The sequence below is a fragment of the Loxodonta africana genome, chromosome 3 (genome assembly GCF_030014295.1).
Source record: "Loxodonta africana isolate mLoxAfr1 chromosome 3, mLoxAfr1.hap2, whole genome shotgun sequence".
In the NCBI taxonomy this organism is placed as follows: Eukaryota; Metazoa; Chordata; class Mammalia; order Proboscidea; family Elephantidae; genus Loxodonta; species Loxodonta africana.
The window spans coordinates 90,199,262-90,220,170 of NC_087344.1; the positions used below are offsets into that span (position 1 = coordinate 90,199,262).

Below are 20,909 nucleotides of genomic sequence, written 5' to 3' on the forward strand. Positions count from 1 at the left end.
TGCCCCATAGAGTTTCCAAGGAGTGCCTCTTTTGAAATAGCTAAGTTTGCCCAATGTCCCTTCTTATTTTGGCTGTAATGGAAAGGACTTAAGAATATCAAATGAGGAAATTGGTAATTATGTTACCCTGCAAACTTATTATTTTTATAGTTCACTGATAAACATATGATTATCTTCAGAAAAATAAATTTGAACTTAACAAGTAACTTTATTTTTGTGTAATGTCTACATATGGAAAACCTGGTAGCGTAGTGTTTAAGACCTACAGCTGCTAACCAAAAGGTCAGCAATTCGAATCCACCAGGTGCTCCTTGGAAACCCTGTGGGGCAGTTCTACTCTGTCCTGTAGGGTCACTGAGTCAGAATTGACTCGACGGCAACAGGTTCGGTTTTTGGTTTTTGGTCTACATATGGTGAATGTATTCTTTGTCACTTGGTTGGGGAGTAGTTATGACAAATAATGTTTCAATGTAACATATACTGGAAGCTAGTGGTATGGAGGCCTCTCTCACTTGGTAAGGTAACCTGCTGGAGAAGAGCTTCCTTGCCTATCGTAGCACTGCTACTAGGTTGTAGTTTTTTTTAAAGACATTAAAGACTAAATGTAAGCTTTATTATAAACTTTTTATCAGCCTTAGTTTCCTAGTGCTGCTGTAACAGAAATACCACAGGTAAGTGGCTTTAAAGAACAGAAATTTATTTTCTCACAGTTCAGAGTCCAAATTCAGGGCATCAGCTCTAGGGGATGGCTCGTTCTCTCTGTTAGCTCTGAAGAAAGACTGTTTTGTCTTTCAGCTTCTGTATCCCTGGCTTTTTAAAGTTCCTTGGTGACCCACAGCAAGCTATGGCTGCTAACCAAAAGGTTAGCAGTTGAAATCCACCAGCCACTCCGTAGAAACCCTGTGGGGCAGTTCTGCTCTGTACCATAGGGTCACTATAAGTCGGAATCAACTCGACGGCAATAAGTTGTTTTTTGGGGTTTTTTTTTTTTTTTTGGTTTTGATGATCTTCATGTGGCATTTTTCTTCCCATTTGTGCTTGCCTCTGTGTCTAATCTGCTTTTTTAATAACTAAGAAGTTATTAGGTTTAGGATATACCCTACATTGCTATGGCCCCGTTAACTTAACAAAGAAAACCCTATTTTCAAATGGAATAGGTATAGGGCTTACGATTCGAGCACATAGTTTTGTGGGACACAACTTCTCTAAATTCTTAGTTTCTTCTGTAAACTGGAGATAATAACGCTTGTCTTTTATAGTATCCGGGATTATTAAAAGTATCAAATGAGATAATAAATGAAAAAGTATTTTGTAAACTGTAAAACACTATACTGTGTGTTCTCAGCAAGTCAGCTTTATTCTTTCACTCATTTATTAATTCACTTAATGAAAGCATACCATGTGTCATGGTTATAGGTATTTAAGGAGTCAGGCAGAAATCATGATTATAGTATATTGTGTTAAAACATATGATCAAGGTTAGCAAAGTTCTTTGGAAGCTCCAGAGTGGGCTCTAACTTGACCAAGAATGAATGAGTTGGACCAGAAACACTTCTTGGATGAAGTGGCCTCTGGACTGGACTCTGAAGGAGGCATATAAATCAACCCAATGACGTAGGGGAAAGGAAGGAATGTATGCAGAGGAAACAATGTGTACATCTTCCTGCCTTGTACAGTTATTTCAAACCATAAAGTTCAAAGGGCGAGCCAGCCAATAGAATCACTGGGTATTTGTTGTCTGGCCCTCCTTGGAGCTAAGGAGGACCCCAATTGGCAGGAATAGAAGAGTAAACTCTTTTAAACTTCTTGAGCACAGAGGAATCAGGAGATATTTGTTTCCTGGATCATATCAATCCTATTTGAAGAAGAGTGCTTCCTAAGATCTTGTGGGTCGTTTTTCAAACAGCTACATCAAAAGGACTTACTGTGGTATGTAGTTTGTAGGAGGCTCATTATTGGTGCTACCATGCTAAATATTTTTTGAACTCTATATTTCGTATGCTGTAATGGCTATTAAAATTACATTTTGAAAACTGAACCAGCCATTATGTCCCTTTTACTGAAAATTTTAGCTGCCAGACTTAGTCTGATCATTTCTCATTTCCATAGTTTATCCATGCCCACTGTTCAGTGTCAGATTTCGGAAGCCATTATTTGGAGAGACGGGGCATACCATCATGAATCTTCTTGCAGTAAGTTGGAAGTTTTATTTTCTTTACTGGGGTTTGTATAGGAGAAGGAAGACAAGGATCTTATTATTTTATTGGTAGCCATGCCCCTGATGCTTTAGGCAGGTAAAGGTTTATGTTGGAGGAAAAATAAAGAACATATATGTATCCTTTGGAAAGCTTTATGGAGTCCTGGAGTGAAATAGTTCATGATTCCAGCCCTGATCATATACTTGTTATGCAAGTGACCTTGCAGGATTATTGTGAGGACTAAGGTAATGTATATTTAAAATACCTGCATTTTGTCTTGTTTTTATTTTAAGCCTGGCATCCTAGAGGTATCCCCTATGTTTGCATAGCTTACTGTACAGCCAAAGATTGGTCAGAGGTTGTACTCAAATACCTCAAGCCAGTAAGGCTCCCAGTTCTGCCGATGGATCTGTATATAGGCTGGGATTCAAATTCCATGCATTTCCTTCCTGCTGGGCTCTTCTCGTGTCTCCTCTGTGCAGGTATAGGCTCTGACTCTGTTGGTTAAGAGCATGTGGTTGGCTTGGGCCCACTAGAGACTCTGCCGCACATAGATGCACAAACTAAGGTCCATCTTGGATATTCGAGAGTATATGAAGCCTTCTATGGCTGCCTTACTTCCCAGAACTGCTTGTTAAATCGTTGGCTAGTCTGACTGTTCATTGCTTGTTCCAAACAGGCCAGCAGCCTAAGGGTAACATTGCTAGTGGCCCTTCTCATTTGCTAGCCGCTGAGATTGCCACTTTAACTGATAATGCTCTAAACCAAGAGCTCCTTCAGGTAGCAAATCTCTCCTGGTTTAACTACCCAGTGAACAGAGCCTCGGGGGCATCCCCAGGCAAGAACATCAGACTCAACTCTACTGTTCTTAACCTGAAGTTCAGTAGTTTCATGAATAAACTCTTGGTGGTGTGTTGTACGCCTTTGGTCTAATTCCTGAATACCGATATGATTTTTTTTTTTAAATCATTTTGCCTAGGTTTCTAGTTGTTTTGGGGAGTGGGTTTATCGATTTCCTCACTCCATCATGTGAGAAGTTGTAGCTCCAGTTATCTTTTAAAGTTATTCAAAAAGAAAGAAAAAAATCTTGTAGATTTACCCATGCAGTTATTTCTGGTGTTTTTCATTTGCTTGTATATATCCATGTTTCTATCTTGTGTCATTTTCCTTCTGCTTTAAAGAATTTCCTGTAACCTTTCTTGTAGTATGGGTCTGTTGGTGATGAATTCTTTCAGCTTTTGTATTTCTAACATCTTTATTTCACCTTTGTATTTCAAAAATATTTTTACCGGGAAGAAAATTCTAGATTGACAGTTTTTTTGGGTATTTTAAAGATGTTGCTCCACTGTCTTCTGACTTGCATTATTTCAAGCAAAAAAAATATATATATATGATTTTACTCTTGTCTTTGTTCTTCTGTACTTAATGTTTCTTTTTTTCTCTGATTAAATTTTTTTCTTTTTATCATTGCCTTTGAGCAATTTGATTATAATGTGCCTTGGTATAGTTTTATTTGTTTCTTGTGCTTGGGATTTGTTGAGCTTCTTTGATCTTTGGGTTTATAGTTTTCATGAAATATTTTTTTCTGTCTACCGCCTTACCCTCCTTCAGGGACTCCAATTCCATGTATATTATTAGGCTGCTTGAAATTGTTTCATAGCTCACTAATGCTCTTTTTATTTCTTTTTCAGTATTTTTTCTTGCTGTGATTTTGGATGACTTTTACTGCTGTGTCTTCAAGTTCACTGATCTTTTTTTCTGCATTGTCTAGCCTGCTGTTAATTTCATCCAGTGTGGGTTTTTATCTCAGATGAAATTGTAGTTTTCATCTCTAGAAGTTTGATTTGGGTCTTTTTTTTTTTTTTTTAAATATGTTCTATGTCTCTACTTTTGAACATTTAGAGTACTGTTATAACAAATAATGTCCTTGTTTGGTAACTCTAATATTTGTATCACTTCTCGCTCACTTTTGATTGACTTTTTTTTTCCCTTAATTTGAGTCATGTTTTCCTGCTTCTTTGGATGACTGACTGATCATTGATCATTTTTTTTATTGGATGCCAGACATTGTGATTTTACCTTGTTAGGTGTGAGATGTTTTTGTGTTCCTATAAATACTCTTGAGCTCTGGTGCAAGTAATGCAGTTAGGATACTTGATTTCAAGTTTTACTTTAAGGTTTGTAAGGTGGGACTAGAGTCAGGTTTACTATGAAGTTAATTATTCCCCACTACTAAGGCAGGACCCCTCTCAGTACTTTCATTACCCACCACCCCGGAATTATGAGGTTTTCCTGTCTGGCTATGGGAATTACCTGGCAGAGCTACCTGCAGTCTTTCCTGATTCGTAAAACATTTTTATTACCCTAGATGACTGTTTGTACATTATTTCTTCTCAAACCTCCAGTGCTTCCTATTCTTGCCTCCCTTTCAGCTGATGACCTAGCCTCTATTTCCCTGAGAAATGGAAGCAATCAAAAGACTATTTTTACACAGTTCTATCTAACAACTTACTAATATTTATGATTTTCTTCTCTTGGCTTTTAGGGCACCATTCCTTCTTGGTTCTTCTATAGTGATTTGCCACCTTCCTCTCCTCATATTCTACAATTCAGTGAATGGCAGTTCTCTTCTTCTAGTATCCCAGGCCATAAAATTTAGAACCATCTTTGACTCTTTTTATTCACATTCTACATCCAATGCAGTAACAAATACTGTGTTCTGCCTTCAGAATATATCTAGGATCTGACAGCTTTTCACCACCTTTTGTACCACTAACATGCTGGTCCAAGTTATCACTACCCCTTGCCTGGATTATTTTCATTGTGTCTATCTGATCTCCCTTCTTTTAGCGTTGCTCCCTAAAACTCTTCTTTATAGAGAAGTGAGATCTGTTGAAATACGCCAAAACCCTCCTCAGAAAAAAGTTAAAGGCTTTACTGTGCCTCCAAGTCCTTAAGAGATCTAGCCCAATGCTATCACTTTGACCTCAGCACCTACCACCCTTGCTCATTTTGCTTCATCCACACTGGATACGTCCTGTGTGTGCGTGTGTGTTTTCCTCTATAAATATTCATTGAGTGCCTGTGATGTTCCAGGGGCTTTGGGATATAGCAAGAACAAAACAAGTAAGAGTTCCTGTCCTTTTGGAGCTTATCTTAAAGGAGGAGGCAGGCAGTGAACAAATAGATATAGAAAATGTTAAGTGGTGATAAGTGCCACAGAGAAAAATAAAACAGCAGAGGCATTCAAATATGTGTTTAATATTGGTTTGGTCTACTTCCTTATAAAGCGTACAATCTAATTGGAAAGCTGGAAAAATATAGTTGGGTTTTCATTACATTTTCTTACTATTTAAATAAACAGGATTTTTCAGTGTTGACATTCTTTCCATTTGCACTAATATTATTATAAATTTATAAATCAAATCCTGCCTTTGATGAACATCTTTATTCCACTTCGATCTGCTTTTGCCCAGGACTTCAGAAATTACCAGTACACATTACCTGTAGTTCAAGGTTTGGTGGTTGATATGGAAGTTCGAAAAACCAGCATCAAAATTCCCAGCAACAGATACAATGAGGTAAGATTTATCATGAAGGCATTTTATAGTTGAGTACATGAATAACAGTGAAAAATACATGATTATATGTAAATTTCAATTTTAATTAATTGACAGTGAAATCAGTTCACAATATTGTATGGCTTAGTTCAGTGTTGGGAAATTTCATTTCAGGAAGAGCAGATGTTGAATTTGCGATTTATTCAATCACTGCTTATGTCATTGTACTTTTGACCTTTTGATGCTCTCATGATCAGTGGTCGATTTGTGCTTTCATTAAGGTGTAAAATTAACTTTATGTCTGTAATATTAATGGTGGATTTTTAGATTTTTTTTCTTTTTAATGTAAGTGTTATCTTTGTTCTTAATGTTTAAGCACAGCCTGCAGTTCACTTCTGTCCTGAAATGGCTTTTAAGTAAGGTTCCAAAAGCAAATGGTTGCATCTGACTTAAGCTGTAATTTGTGTCTAAAATGACATAAACACACATATTAACAGAATTATATAAACAGTGCTCTTTGCTTATTTGCCATTTGAAATGTTACTTGAATTCAGAATGTTCTTAAAATCTGTTCTAAAATGTCTCATGGTAATCATTAGGGTTTTCAAGAGCAACTTAAAAAAAAAAACTTAGTTTGGTATAATAGTGGTTATAATTTGTTGTTTTATTGGATAAGGTGGTAACTCCTTGAACATTCCTTCCACTGTTTTCTTAGTGTAAAATAATTATTTTCTTCCCTTTATTCCTTTTTGTCTTTCTCTTTTCACATCCAGTTATTTATTCTCTGACTCATTCATTTGTTTATTCCATAAACATTTTGTACTAGGTTTTTTTTTTTTTTTTAATGCACTTAGAATCACACAGATGTCTTGCTGGAATCCCAAGCTCAGGGCTCAGCACTGTTATGAGAATGACCTAAGTGAAGAAAGCACTTACCCATGGCATTCTCTGTGATGGCTTTTTTCAAGACATTAGAAAATAGTAGCTAGAATGTATGTTTAATTTTTTCTGGAGGAAAAAAAAAATCAGTTTTTAGCTGTTACTTAAGTAACAAACTTTGTAACCCACTGACTTAGAATACTTACTCGTCACTCCCTGAACATATTCTGATGTTTCCACTTCCATGCCACCTGCAGTCTGTTTGCTTCTGCCTGGAATATCTTTTCCATATTTCTCTTGTCCATCCCTCAAAAGTCACATCAGATGTACCTAATCCTAGAAGAACTCCCTAATGCCTTAGCTTCAATTATGTGTTCTCTTAGCACTGGTTTACCTTGCAGAATTGTTACAAGGATTGAATGAAATGGCTACTGTTGCCTGCCACATAATTGGTACATAGTAAATATTAGTTCTCAGCTCCTTTCTCAGAGGGCCACATTTTAAGTGGCACAGGGCAACTAAGTCTACAGAAGGGAACCCGGAATAGTTAAGACTCTGGAAATCATTGAAGAGAGAAAATATTAAAGTTGACTATAGGTACTTAATTTGAGGAAGAAAAGACTGAAAAATAAGGGCGCAGAACTTACCAAGAAGTCTGCTTAGGCCCTGTTATACGTTCATGTTCATAAGGTTATATGATTACAGGTCATACTTGATCCTGAGGGTGCTCATAAGGGTATAGAACATGGACTATAATTAGCTGGCAGTACCATGTCAGGTATTTGTCTTCTGTCACAGTCCTTGAAGCAGTCCATGTAGCAGTTCACATAGCTAAGTGGCAGTCATCTTTCTGGAACCCCTCCAGCCCCACCCCACAGATGACTCAGATTCAAGGACACAAGAGTCATATCAAACAAGTATAGGAGCTGTCTTGGGTTAGAAGCCTTATTTTCAATAGGAACCAGGGTCTCTTGTAATAACTTCGTAGGGATCGATTCCAGGGTGATTGTAGGGGACATGCTCAGTTGCAAATGTGACTGCATTCAGGGAAGCCCAAATTTATGTCTGTCAGGCATTTATAGTTCTCACAGTTCAAATGGAATATATCAACTTTTGCATTCAGCAATGATGTAATAATAGGGACCAATCCACCTTAATAACTAAATAAGGATATAAAATATATTTGAAAAAATGGACAAAACAGCAGTATAGGATCCTTGAGAGAAGGTGAGCACTGTGATTACCCCACCTTACTGCCTAGAGTTTCCAGACCATAGCACAGGGAGGTGGGACCAAAACCGAGCTCAGTGGTCTCTTAAGTTGAGGAGACAGAGTTGAGAATATATGAAGGCCAAGATGACTAGTCAAAGTCGTCAGTGATTTCATTCTATTTGGGTTAACATTCAGTCCCCACAGAAGCAGCAGTCAAGGAATCAAACAATGTATTGCATTGGGCAAATCTTCTGCAAAAGCCCTTTGTAAAGTGTTAGAAAGCAAAGATGTCGCTTTGATGACTAAGGTGTGCCTGACCCAAGCCATGGTCTTTTCAGTCACCTCATGCATGTGAAAGCTGGACAATGAAAAAAAAGTCACAAGAAGAATCGATGCATTTTAATTGTATTGATGAAGAATATTAAGTATACCATGGACTGCCAGAAGAATGAACAAATCAGTCTTAGAAGAAGTGTAACCCAAATGCTCCTTAGAAGGGAGGATGATGAGACTTCATCTTGCTTACTTTGAACCTGTCATCAGGAAAGACCAATCGCTAGAGAAGGATATCATGTTTGGTAGAGGGTCAGCAAAAATAAGGAAAACTTACAGTTAGATGAATTAACACAATAGCATTAACAGTGGCTCAAATATGTCAAAGATAGAGATGGTACAGGACCGAGCAATGTTTCATTCTGTTATGCATAAGGTTGCCATGAGTCAGAGTCAGCTGAACTGCAGCTAACAACCTCAACAACATGATGATGACTACCATTTGCCGGGGAAATTACTGGAAAAGAAGAGAGCTCTGAAGATTCAAGAAGGTTCCCATCAAGTTTTGAGCTGACAACTAATCAGTGCATGTGTGTGAGGAAAGTACTGGAGAGAAAAGGTAGAACAATTTTCACACAGAGTGAGAAATAATTTGTGTTTTTACTAGCCAAAGTGAAAAAAAATTTTGTAATATAGAAACCACATTATCCCTACTGGTCCAAGTTATTAATAGATTCAGACTGCTCAGGTCTCGCCTAACAAAGCTTAACCAGGAAGCCCTTAAAGGATCCAACTGTTTCCAAGTAACTTTATACTAGTCCTCGAACATAGCTGAAAAATATTTAAAGGGACATAAAAACATCCAACACCCAGCAAGGTAAAATTAGCAATGTGGCATTTAATAAAAAATGGTAAGACATAAGGGTAGGAGGCAGGGCAAAAAGAGGAGAGTGGTTATTGCTTATGGAACACTGGCTTTCAGTTTACCTCGATGGAAAAATAGCATTGATGAAGAGTAGGATTGCACAGTTGATTAATGTAATTGCTGTTACTAAGTTGTGTTGTTGTTGTTAGGTGCCATTCAGTTGGTTCTGGCACATAGTGACCCTAGGTACAACAGAATGAAACACTGCCCAGTACTGTACCATCCTCACAATCATTGTTATACTTGAGCCCCTTGTTCCAGCCACTGTGTCAGTCCATCTTGTTGAGGGTCTTCCTTTTTTTTTGCTGACCCTTACTTTACCAAGCATGATGTCCTTCTCCAGGAACTGGCCCCTCCTGATAACATGTCCAAAGTACATGAGATAAAGTCTCACCATCCTTGCTTCCAGGGCCACCCTGGCTGTATTTCACCCAAGATAGACTTGTTTGTTCTTCTGGCAGTCCATGCTGTATTCAGTATCCTTTGGCAACGCAGTATTCTTTGGTCTTCCTTATTCATTATCCAGCTTTCAGATGCATGCCAGGCCATTGAAAATATCATGGCTTGGGTCAGTTGTACCTTAGTTTTCAAAGTAACATCTTCACTTTTTAACACTTTATAGAGGTCTTTTGCAGCAGATTTGCCCAATGCAATATGTTGTTTGATTTCCTATCTGCTGCTTCCGTGGGCGTTGATTGTGGATCCAAGTAAAATGAAATCCTTGACAACTTCAGTCTTTTCTCCATTTATCATGATGTTGCTTATTGGTCTAGTTGTGAGGATTTTTGTTTTCTTTATGTTGAGGTGTAATCCATACTGAAGGCTGAAGGCTGTAGTCTTTGATCTTCATCAGTAAGTGCTTCAAGTCCTCTTCACTTTCACCAAGCAAGATTGTGTCATCTGCATATTGCAAGTTGTTAATGAGTCTTCCTCCAGTGCTGATGCTGTGTTCTTCATATAGTCCAGCTTCTTGGATTATTTGCTCAGCATACAGATTGAATATGTATGGTGAAATGATACAACCCTGTTGCACACCTTCCCTGATTTTAAAACACACAGTATCCTCTTGTTCTGTTTGAAAGATGGCCTCTTGATCTGTGTACAGGTTCCTCATGAGCACAATTAAGTGTTCTGAAATGCTCATTCTTCACAGTGTTATCCATAATTTGTTTATGACTCACACAGTCGAATGCCTTTGCATAGTCATTAATACACAGGTAAACATCCTTCTGGTATGCTCTGCTTTCAGCCAGGATCCATCTGACATATCAGCAGTGATATCCCTCATTTCACATCCTCTTCTGAATCTGGCTTGAACTTCTAGCAGTTCCCTATTGATGTACTGCTGCAACCGCTTTTGAATCATGTTCAACAGAATTTACTTGCATGTGATATTAATGATATCATTCGATAATTTCCACATTCTTTTGGATCACATTTCTTTGGAATGGACACAAATATGGATCTCTTCCAGTCAGTTGACCAAGTAGCTGTCTTCCAAATTTCTTGACATAGGGAAGCGTGCACCCCCAGCCCTGCATTCCTTTGTTGAAACATCTCAATTGTTATTCTGTCAATTCTTGGCGCCTTGTTGCTTGCCACTGCCTGCAGTGCAGCTTGGACATTTTCCTTCAATACCATCAATTCTTGATCATATGCTACCTCCTGAAATGGTTGAACATCAACCAATTCTTTTTGGTGCAATGATTTTGTGTTTTCCTTCCGTCTGCTTTTGATGCTTCCTGCATCATTCAATATATTGCCCACAGAATCCTTCAAAATTGCACCTTGAATTTTTTCTTCTGTTCTTTTATCTTGAGAAATGCCAAGTGTGTTCTTCCCTGTTGGTTTTCTAACTTCAGGTCTTAGCACATTTCAATATAATATTTTACTTTGTCTTCTCAAGCTTCCCTTTGAAATCTTCTATTGAGCTCTTCATCATTTCTTTTGTTAACTGCTCTGTGTTCAAGAGCAAATTTCAGAGTCTCTTCTGACATCCATATTGGTCTTTTCTTTCCTGTCTTTTTAACGACCCATTGCTCTCCATGTGTGATGTCCTTGATGTTATTCCACAACTCTTCAGGTCTTCAGTCATTATTGTTCAGTGGGTCAAGTCTCTTCTTGAGATGGTCTCCAACTTTGTATGGGATATACTCAAGGTTGTATTTTGGTTCTAATAGACTTGTTTAAATTTTCTTCAACTGCAACTTGAACTTGCATATGAGCAATTGATGGTCTGTTCTGCAGTCTGCTCCTGGCCTTATTCCAATAGATGATATTAAGCTCTCTATTGTGAGCACTTTATCGTCTCTCTCCACACTTGTAGTCAGTTTGATTCCTGTGTCTTCCATCTGGTGAGGTCCACATGCATAGTCGTCACTCATGTTGTTGAAAAATGTATTTGCGTTATATGTCATTGGTCTTGAGAAATTCTGTCATGCAATCTCCACCACCGTTTCTGTCACCAAGGCCATATTTTCAAAGTACTGATCCTTCTTCATTTCCAACATTTGCACTCCAATTACCAGCAATTATCACTGCATCTTGATTGCATGTTTGATCAATTTCAGACTACAGAACTTGGTAAAAATCTTCAATTTCTTCATCTTTGGCTTTAGTGGTTGGGGGGTAAATTTGAATAATAGTCATATTAACTAGTCTTCCTTAGATGTATGGCTATTAGCCTATCACAGACAGTGTTATATTTCAGGATAGATCTTGAAATGTTCTTTTTGACAATGAACGTGTTGCCATTCCTCTTTGTCAGTCCCAGCAGAGTAGACCATATGATTTTCAGATTCAGAATGGCCAATACCAGTCCATTTCAGCTCACTTTGGAAACCCTAGTGGTGTAGTGGTTAAGTGCTACACCTCCTGACCAAAAGTCGGCAGTTCAAATCCAGCAGGTGCTCCTTGGAAACTCTACGGGGCAGTTCTACTCTGTCCTATAGGGTTGCTATGAGTCAGAATTGACTCAACGGCAGTGGGTTTAACACCTAGGATATCGATGTTTATGTGTTCCATTTCATTTTTGAGGACTTGCAATTTTCCTAAATTCATAATTTGTACATTCCAAATTCTAGTTGCTAATGGATGCTTTCAGCTGCTTTTTCTTATTTTGAGTCGTGCCATATCAGCAAATGAAGGTCCTGAAAGCTTGACTCCATCCATGTCATTAAGGTCAGCTCTACTTTGAGGAGGCGGCTCTTCCCCAGTTGCATTTCCACTGCCTTACAACCTGATGGGTTCAACTTCCAGCAGAATATCAGACAGTGTTCCACTGCTATTCATAAGGTTTTCACTGGCCAGCCTTTTCAGAAGTAGACTGTCAAGTTCTTCTTCCTAGTCTATACATCTATAAAAAGTTGAATTGGCAAAAATTGTGTGATAGATATATTTACAACAACAATAAAAGAAAGCAGCTGCAGAGGCTACTTATGTACAACCAAACACCTCTTGGGATTTGGTTTGGAGGTTTAGGGTCATGGTTTCATGGGACATCTCAGTTAATTGGCCTGATTGTGTTTAGTGCTTCTGTTCTATCTTCTAGATCAGTGCATAGTGTCTGGGGTCTTAAAACCTTTTAGTTGGCCATCCAAGGTACAGTAGTGGGTCTCTAGACACCTGGAATAATGGGAACTATAGGAAGAAGTGGAATGTGTGGCTCTTTGCCTCTATGAACAACTGCACTCTCTGCTATAAGACCAGAAGACCTGGATGGTGCCCTGCTACCATTACTGAATGTTGTGATGAAAAATTCTTCAGAAGAATCCTGATCAAAAGGAAGAACGGAATTTCAGAATTTCATGGACTCCAGATTTGCTGGAGCCATGGAGGCTGGATATAATCTTTAAACCTTAAACCAAAAATATCCCTTGAAGTATTCTTAAAATGAAACAGTAGTTTATCTTAATTAGTAAAGAAGATCTGCCTTGAGCATTATGCTGTTTTAAGATCTATCTATATGGGATCAAATTGACAACAGCAGCTCATAAATTTAAATAAGAAACTTAGGGGACAGTGAATTTATGTTAATGAAGGAGAAACAATTCAGAAAAGGAGGGTAAGAATGGTTGCACAACTTGAAGAATGGAATCAGTGTCCCTGATTTGTACATGTGGAAATTGTTGAATTAGTGTATGTTCTGCTGTGTATATTCTCAAGAACAACAAAAAATAAATTATATAAGAAAATGACAAGAATTCCCAAGAAGACACTATGTCCTATAATGAGAAGGAAAAAAAAAAAAAAACCCAGAAATGACACAGATGTAGAATTAGTAGTAGAATTAGTAGACAAGAGCATTAGAACAGTTGTTGTAGATTTATTTTGTATGTTCATGAAGGTAGAGGAGGGCATAAGCATGCTAGGGGGAGATATGGAAGATATTTTTTGTAAAAGACCCAAATCAAACTTAAAGAAATGAAAACTCCAGTGACTGGGATGAAAAATACACCAGGTGAGATCAATAGCTGAATGATACTACTGAAAAAAAGATTCATAAACTTGAAAACATAGCAATAGAAACTATTCAAGATAAAACACAAAGACAAAAAAGTGCAAAAATAATAAATGAACAGAGCATTACTGAACTGTGGAAAACTTCAAGCAGCCTAATTGTCCTAACTGTGTAATGCAAATACTCAAAGGAGAGAAGGGGAGTGGAAAATATTTGATGTAACAAAGGTGGAAATTTTTCCAAGTTGGATGAGAACTGTAAACCCGTAGACTCAAGAAGTTCAATGCACCCCAGTCACAAGAAACATGAGGAAGACTACATTAAGGAACATCACATTCAAATTACTTAAAACCAGAGATAAAGAGAAGAATCTTAAAAGCATCTAGGAAAAAAAAAAAAGAATAACAGCAGACTTCTCATCGAACAAGGCAGTGCAGCAACATTCAAACTACTAGAAGAAAAAAACCTATCAATCTGTATTATATATATGGTGAAAATATCTTTCAAAATGAAGGCAGACTACTTTTTCAGGCATATAAAAGCTAAAAGAGTTTATCACTAACAGATCTTCACTTCAGGAAGAATACCAAATGGTGAAAATCGGGATCTACACAAAGGAACGAAGAACACTAGGGATGGTAAATATATGGGTAAATATAAAATCTCTTTAAAAGGTAATTGATTAATAAAAGCCACAATAATTGCAATGTACTGTGGGATTTATAACATATAGAAATAAAATGTATGACAAAATTAGCACAAACACTAGGGAAGGGGAGATGAAAGTATACAGATATGTTTCTTGTGTGACACATGATGTGGTATAGTATTTTTTGAAGTAAATTGATAAGTTTAAGATGCATAATATAAATCCCAGAGCAGCCACTAAAAAAAAAATAAAATAAAATTGAAGAGGTATAGCTAATAAAAAAATAAGCCAATAAAGAAGATAAACCAGAATCATAAGTAGGCCAAAAAAGAGAACAAAGAAGAGATGGGACAAATAGAAAATAAATAGCAAGATGGTTGATTTAAATCCAACTCTGTCAGTAATCATGTTAACCATAAACGGCCTAACTGCCTCAAAAGACAGAAATGTCAGATTGGAGAAATAAGCAAGATTGAACTACATGTTGTATATACGAAACCCACTTGAAATAGAAGGATGGGAAAAGATATACCATGAGACTAATCAAAAGAAAGAGTGGCTGGTTAATATCAGACAAAGGTGTCAATTCATCCAAAGGATATAAGAATCTTAAGTACAAGTGTGTCTAATAGCAGAGCTTCAAAATTCATGAAGCAAGAACTGATAGAATTCTAAGGAGAAATAGACAAATCTACGATTATATTTGGAGATTTCAAGAACCCTGTCTCAATAATTATTAGAAAAGGTAGACAGAAAACCAGCAAGGATATAGAAAACTTGAACAAACAGTGAATCAGTTTGACTTAATATTGTGGAATATTCCACTCAACAGAAGCAGAATGTGTGTTCTTTTCCAGTGCACACAAAACATTAACAAATAGACTACAATCTGTGGTATAATAGAAGTCTCAGTAAATTTTTTAGAAGTTTAAATTATGCTGTTGTGTTCTCTGACCATAATAGCATTAAACTAAAATTCAATAAAAGAAAGAGCTCTAGAAAATGCCCAAATATTTCGAAACAAAACATACACTTCTCAATAACCTATGAGTCAAAGAAGAAACCAAAAGGGAAATTTGAAAATATTTTGAACTGAATGAAAATTTGGGGGATGTTCTACTTTAAGAAATTAGGAAAAGAAAAGCAAATGAAACAATATAAAATGAAGAGAGAAATAATAAAGATTAGCAATCCATAAACTAGAAAACAAAAACAAGAGAGAAAAAAAGAAAAGTTTTTTTTTTTTTTTTTTTTTAAGATCAGTAAAATTGATAAACCTCTAATGAGACTGATTAGGTAACTAAAAGCAAGAAAACACAAACTACATGATATAGAAAGAAGGACATCACTTCAGATCTTACAGACAGTAAAAGGACAAGTTCATGCCAATATGTATTCTCCTGAAACAAAAGGGAAAAATTCGTTCACTGCTCCCTTAAGAAGAAATAGATAACCTGAATAGCCGTATATCTATTAAAAGAATTGAATTTGTTGTTAAAAAATCTTTCCACCAAGAAAAGTCCAGCTCCAGACGGCTCCAGTGGTGATTTTTACCAAACAATGAAGGAGGAAATAATACCGATGCTACACAGACGCTTCCAGAAAACAGAAGAGAATATTCCCTGATGCGTCCTGTGAGACAAGCACTACGCTAAAACAAAACCAGAAAATGACTTCACAAGAAGTGAAAACTACAGATCAGTATACCTTATGAACACAGTCACATAAATAACAAATTTTTAATAATCCAATCCAGCAATATTTAAAAAAATGCACATCATGACTAAGAGGGGTCTACTCCAAGAACACAAAGTTGATTTAACATTTGAAAATTAACCTATAATTTACCATATTAACTAGAATAAAAAGGGAAAACTATAGGATCATCTCAATAAAAGCAGAAAGTGCATTTGACAAAGCCCTGCTTCCATTCATTACGTGCACCCACACTTACTCACTTGGCAAACGAAGAATAGAAGGTAACTTCCTCAACCTAATAAAGAGCATCTAAGAAAAACCTACACTTGACATATTTAATGGTGAAAGACTAAATGCTTCTCCCTTAAGTTTGGGAAAAAGGAAAGGATGTTTACTCTTACTTCTATTCAACATTGTAATGGAAGTTAAGAGGAACAAAGAATGGAAAAAGATAGTAAAATTATCTTTATTCACAGACAACATGAAAATCTATGCAGAAAATCCTAAGGAACCTACAAAATGACCACTAGAATTAATAAATGAATTTAGCAAGGCCATAAGATATAGATCATTTTGCAAAAATCAATTGTATTTCTAATTGTATTTTTCAAAAATCAATTGTAGCAATGAACAGTAAGTTGAAATTTAAAAACAATACTGTAACATAAAAATATAACATATTTAATGATAAATTTGGCCAGAGATTTGCAATATGTATACACTAAGAACTACAAAACATTGCTAAGTTAAAGACCCAGATAAATGGAGAGATATGCTATGTATATGGATCAGAAGAACTCAATATTATTAAGATGTCAGTTCTTCCCAAAATGATCTATAGATTCAACACAATTCTAATCAAAATACGAGGTTTTTTTTTTCTTTGTAGAAATTGAGAAACTGCTTCCAAAATTCATATGGAGATGCAGAGAACCTAGAATAGTCAAAATAACTTTGAAAAAGAAGAACATAATTTGAAGACTTACATTACCTGATCTTAACACTTACTTTAAAAGTAGGGTAATATACATATACTATATACACACACACATATACACACACATATCCCTCCCTCCCCTCCAGTGGAAGAGCATACAGAATAGTGTCGAGAAATGGACCCACATGTGGATGCTCAATTGATTTTCTATAAAGGTGCTAAGACAGTTGAATAGGAAAAAGAGTCTTTTCAACAAAAATGGTACTGCTATAATTAAACAGTCAAATGTAAAAAAAAAATGAGCCTTTGCCCTTACCTTACACCATGTGCAAAATCAAGTCAAAATCGTTCATAGATTTAAAGAGTTAAAACTATAAAACTTCTAAAAGAATACATAAGATAAAAATAAAGATAGAAGGAACCTTGGGTTTGGGGAAGGGGTATGAGGGGAGAAAGGGACTCAAGGAAACTTTGGGGCTGATTGCAAGTGCTGTTTTTATGGGTATATACATATGTCAAAATTCATCAAATAAAAACCAAACCCATTGCTGTGGAGTCATTTCTGACACATAGCAATCCTCTGTGCAATTTGCCCATTATTCTCAATGCAACTGTAAAAAATAAAGCAATTTTTTTCCTAGTAATGTAGGAGATTTTCAAACTTTTATCAGGTCACAGTGGGAATAGAGCAAAACAGCCTAATGTCAAAGTGTTATACAAAAAGGAACAAGGTTTTCATAACCTTTTACTCTTAACCTGAGATATGGAAATAGGGAAGTTTATGTTGGTTGTGATACAGTACAAGAATCCGTGAAATGGTATATTTTTTACAATTTTCCATCTTGTATACTTTAGGCTGAAAGATAGGCTGAATGGCCTCTTGAGATCCTTTCCCACTCTAAGATTCTAGAATAGGAGTTTTAGTTTATTTTAATTCAAAGCTACACATATTCTTCAGAGAAGTGTGAAGTGAACAAAACTTAATTTGAAGAGTTCATTGTAGCACTAGGAAAATAGATGGCTTCAAAATCTGTTTGAGGAATGTTTGATTTCCTGGCCTTCAGGGAATAAATTTCTTTTGTCTTAGGGGAGAAGGAGCTGACAGTCCTCTTTTCGAAGGAATAAAAAGATCCGGTGAATAGCACAGAAGAGGGAAGTGACGGTCCATTGATTATTGGTATAGCTATTTCAAGTGTTAAAGGCAGAAGACTATGTCACCATATGTATAAACTCAAAAACATCCCCACCATACCTGTGTAGACCTCTATACCAGCTGACCTCTCATACGGTGGCGCCACTAGGGAACCGTGGTGGGTGCGGACTCTGCTGGGTGACACTGTCAGAGGGGTGACACTAAAATGATGGGCTATAAAATTTTTGTGCATGGTTTCAGCAGAAATTATTTTTTTAACTAATTTTTTATTTTTAGTGAAAATATACACAACAAATCACACACCCATTCAACAATTTTTACATATATGGTTCACTGACAGTGGTTGCAGACTTCACGTTGTGTCATCATTCTCCCTACCTCTGCCCATATTTTTTGACTGTTGTTAACTTAGACTCTCTGCCCCTTAAAGTTCTCATCTGTGTTTTAGAGTTACTGTTGTCCATTTGATTTCATATAGATAATTCTTTAGAAGAGCCCACTGCTCAAGGCAAACATTCTTTACTGAATGAGCTAAATTGTTGCTTAGTTTAATGATGACTTCATGGGATAGTTTCAGTTCAAGACTTCAGAGGTGTTTCCAAGCAATAGATTCAGGGTTTTCCCCAGTCTCAATGGACCTAGTAAGTCTGGTTTCCAATAAGAACTTGAAGTTCTCTTCCACACTTTTCCTCCTTTTGATTAAGATCCATCTATTGGGTCCCTGATCAAAACATTCAGCAATAGCAGACAGGGACCATCCAGTTCTGGTCTCATAGCGAAGGAGACAGTAGTTCATAGAGCCAATAGACCTGCAGTCCATTTCCTTCCCTGATTCCTGGGTCTCCTTCTTCCTCTGTTGTTCAAGGTGAAAAGAGACCAATTGTTGTATCTTGGGTGGCCGCTGGCAAGCTTTTTTACTTTTTTTAATTGTGCTTTAGGTGAAAGTTCACAGCTCAAGTTAGTTTCTTATACAAAAATTTATATACAGGTTGTTATGTGACACTAGTTGCAATCCCTGTAATGTGACCCCTTTCCACCCTGGTTTCCCATGTTCATCCAAACAACTCCAGTCCCTTTCTGCCTTCTCATCCTGCTTCCGGACAGGAGCTGCCCATTTAGTCTCATGTAGTTGCTTGAACTAAAAAAGCACAGTCTTCATGAGCATTATAGTTTATAGTCCAGTCTAATAGAAATGTATTATTTTTTATAAAAATATCCCTGTAGTTAGCTAAAACAAAGCCATTTTTTGTAAGCCCAGCTTAAATGTATCAGTATACCTACAAGGCTAAAACTCTTTGCTGACTTACTTTTTGAACCTTCTAATGTGCTCCGGTCAGAGCTGTCATTATTACCCGATTACAATGACACATCAAATCATGTGATTTCATCTGTTGCTTTCATTTCAGCCAGTGTTTTTACAGTCGTTGATTTTGTAAAAATTTCTGGTGTTTTAACTATAATATTGTAGTTAACATGGGGAGCGGGTAACACCATGAGCTACCACCCTGGGTGACACCAGCCCTAGCGATGCCACTGCTCTTGTACCCAGAATAAGACTGTGCCTTTCCCATGTCTCTACATGCCCATTGACAGGAGTGAACAAGTGGCTCCAGGCCTCTGTGCTAAAGCTAAACTAAACCTCTAGCTTTCCTTATCTCCCAGCATTCACAACCTTGCTGCCACTTTTGATCTCGAGACCCTCAGCTCTAATCTCATTTATATCAAGCACCACAAGAAGCCCTGGGCTCCTAGGATATCCGTCATCTCCCACAGTCTAACTTATCTCTCTATATGTCCTTTCTGACCCCATTTCTCACCCATTTTGAAGAAAACCCTAGGGCTCAGTCCTTGTAAGTCTTCTTTGTCTCTATCCATTTCCTTGGTGATCTTATCTAGTCTTACGGGCTTAAATATTATCTCTATGGTGATTTCTCCTGTTTGCCTGTGGCTGGAGCCTCTCCCCTGTTTTGTAGACTTGAGTGTCTTACTGACCAGTTGACATTTCTACTCGCATAGGCATCTCAAGGTTGACAAGTCCAACTCTGACCTCCTGATCATTCCTCAAAACCTGCTCTTCTTGCAGTTTTCCCCATATCAGTTAATAGCGATGACATCCATCCGTTACCCAGGTCCAAAATTTTGGAGTCATCTTTAAATTTTCTTTCATACCCCACGTCCAATCCACCAGGAAATTATGTTGACTCTGCCTTCCAAATAGATCTAGAATCCAACCACTCCTCAGTCCCTGGACCAGTCTTGGTCTAAATTAACATCATCTCTGACCTGAATTTATGCAGTAACCTTCTAACTGTCTTCCTGTTGGTACCCTTGTCCTGTCAGTCTGTTCTCAGTACAGCAGCCTGAGTGATCCTGTTAAAACTTGAGTCAAATCGTGTCACTCCTCTGCTCAAAATCCCCCAAAGGCATTTCATCCCAATCAGAATAAAAACTAAAGCCCTCTCTACTATTTGTATCCCTTAACTCATTACCTTTCTGATCTCATTTCTTACACCTCTTCCTCTCCTGTCACTCAGCTGCAACCTCACTGTCCTCCTTGATGTCTCCTGAGCCTGCCACCATGCCACCACCTCAGGGCCTTTTTGCACAAGCTGTTCTGAGTGCCCATGATGCTCTTCCTTAGCTATCCCTGTGGCTTTTCCCTCAGTTCTTTCAGTAAGGCCCCCCCAGGCTCTCCTATTTAAAATGGCACCTGCCAGTATTCCCAGTCACCTTTCCAGGCTTTATTTTTCTGCATAGCACTTATTATCTCACATTTTATGTATTTTATTTATCTATTTATTTATTTGGGTTTATTTATTTATTTGTTTTGTTTATTGTCTCTTCTCCTTACATACCGAGAATATAAGCTCTGTGCTGAAGTAGGGATTAGTTTTGTTCACTACTGAATAAACCAAGCACTGTTTAAAACAGTGCCTGACACATTAGATGCCCAGTAAATATCTGCT

The 20,909-nt window shown here is 37.2% G+C and overlaps 1 protein-coding gene across 6 annotated transcripts in view; it reads left to right on the forward strand.

The window, feature by feature from the left end:
• The window catches only part of ZFYVE9 (zinc finger FYVE-type containing 9), a 230,294-nt gene that overhangs the window by 187,564 nt on the left and 21,821 nt on the right, over positions 1 to 20,909 (forward strand). For 5 of the 6 annotated variants that reach the window (XM_023549600.2, XM_064281962.1, XM_003411082.3 and 2 more), the window contains 2 exons: positions 2,110 to 2,192; positions 5,675 to 5,779. In XM_023549600.2, coding sequence (XP_023405368.1) covers positions 2,110 to 2,192; positions 5,675 to 5,779 — 188 coding nt within the window. Of the gene's footprint in view, positions 1 to 2,109; positions 2,193 to 5,674; positions 5,780 to 8,558; positions 13,308 to 20,909 lie in introns of those variants that run through there. The other variant, XM_023549601.2, reaches the window with a different exon arrangement.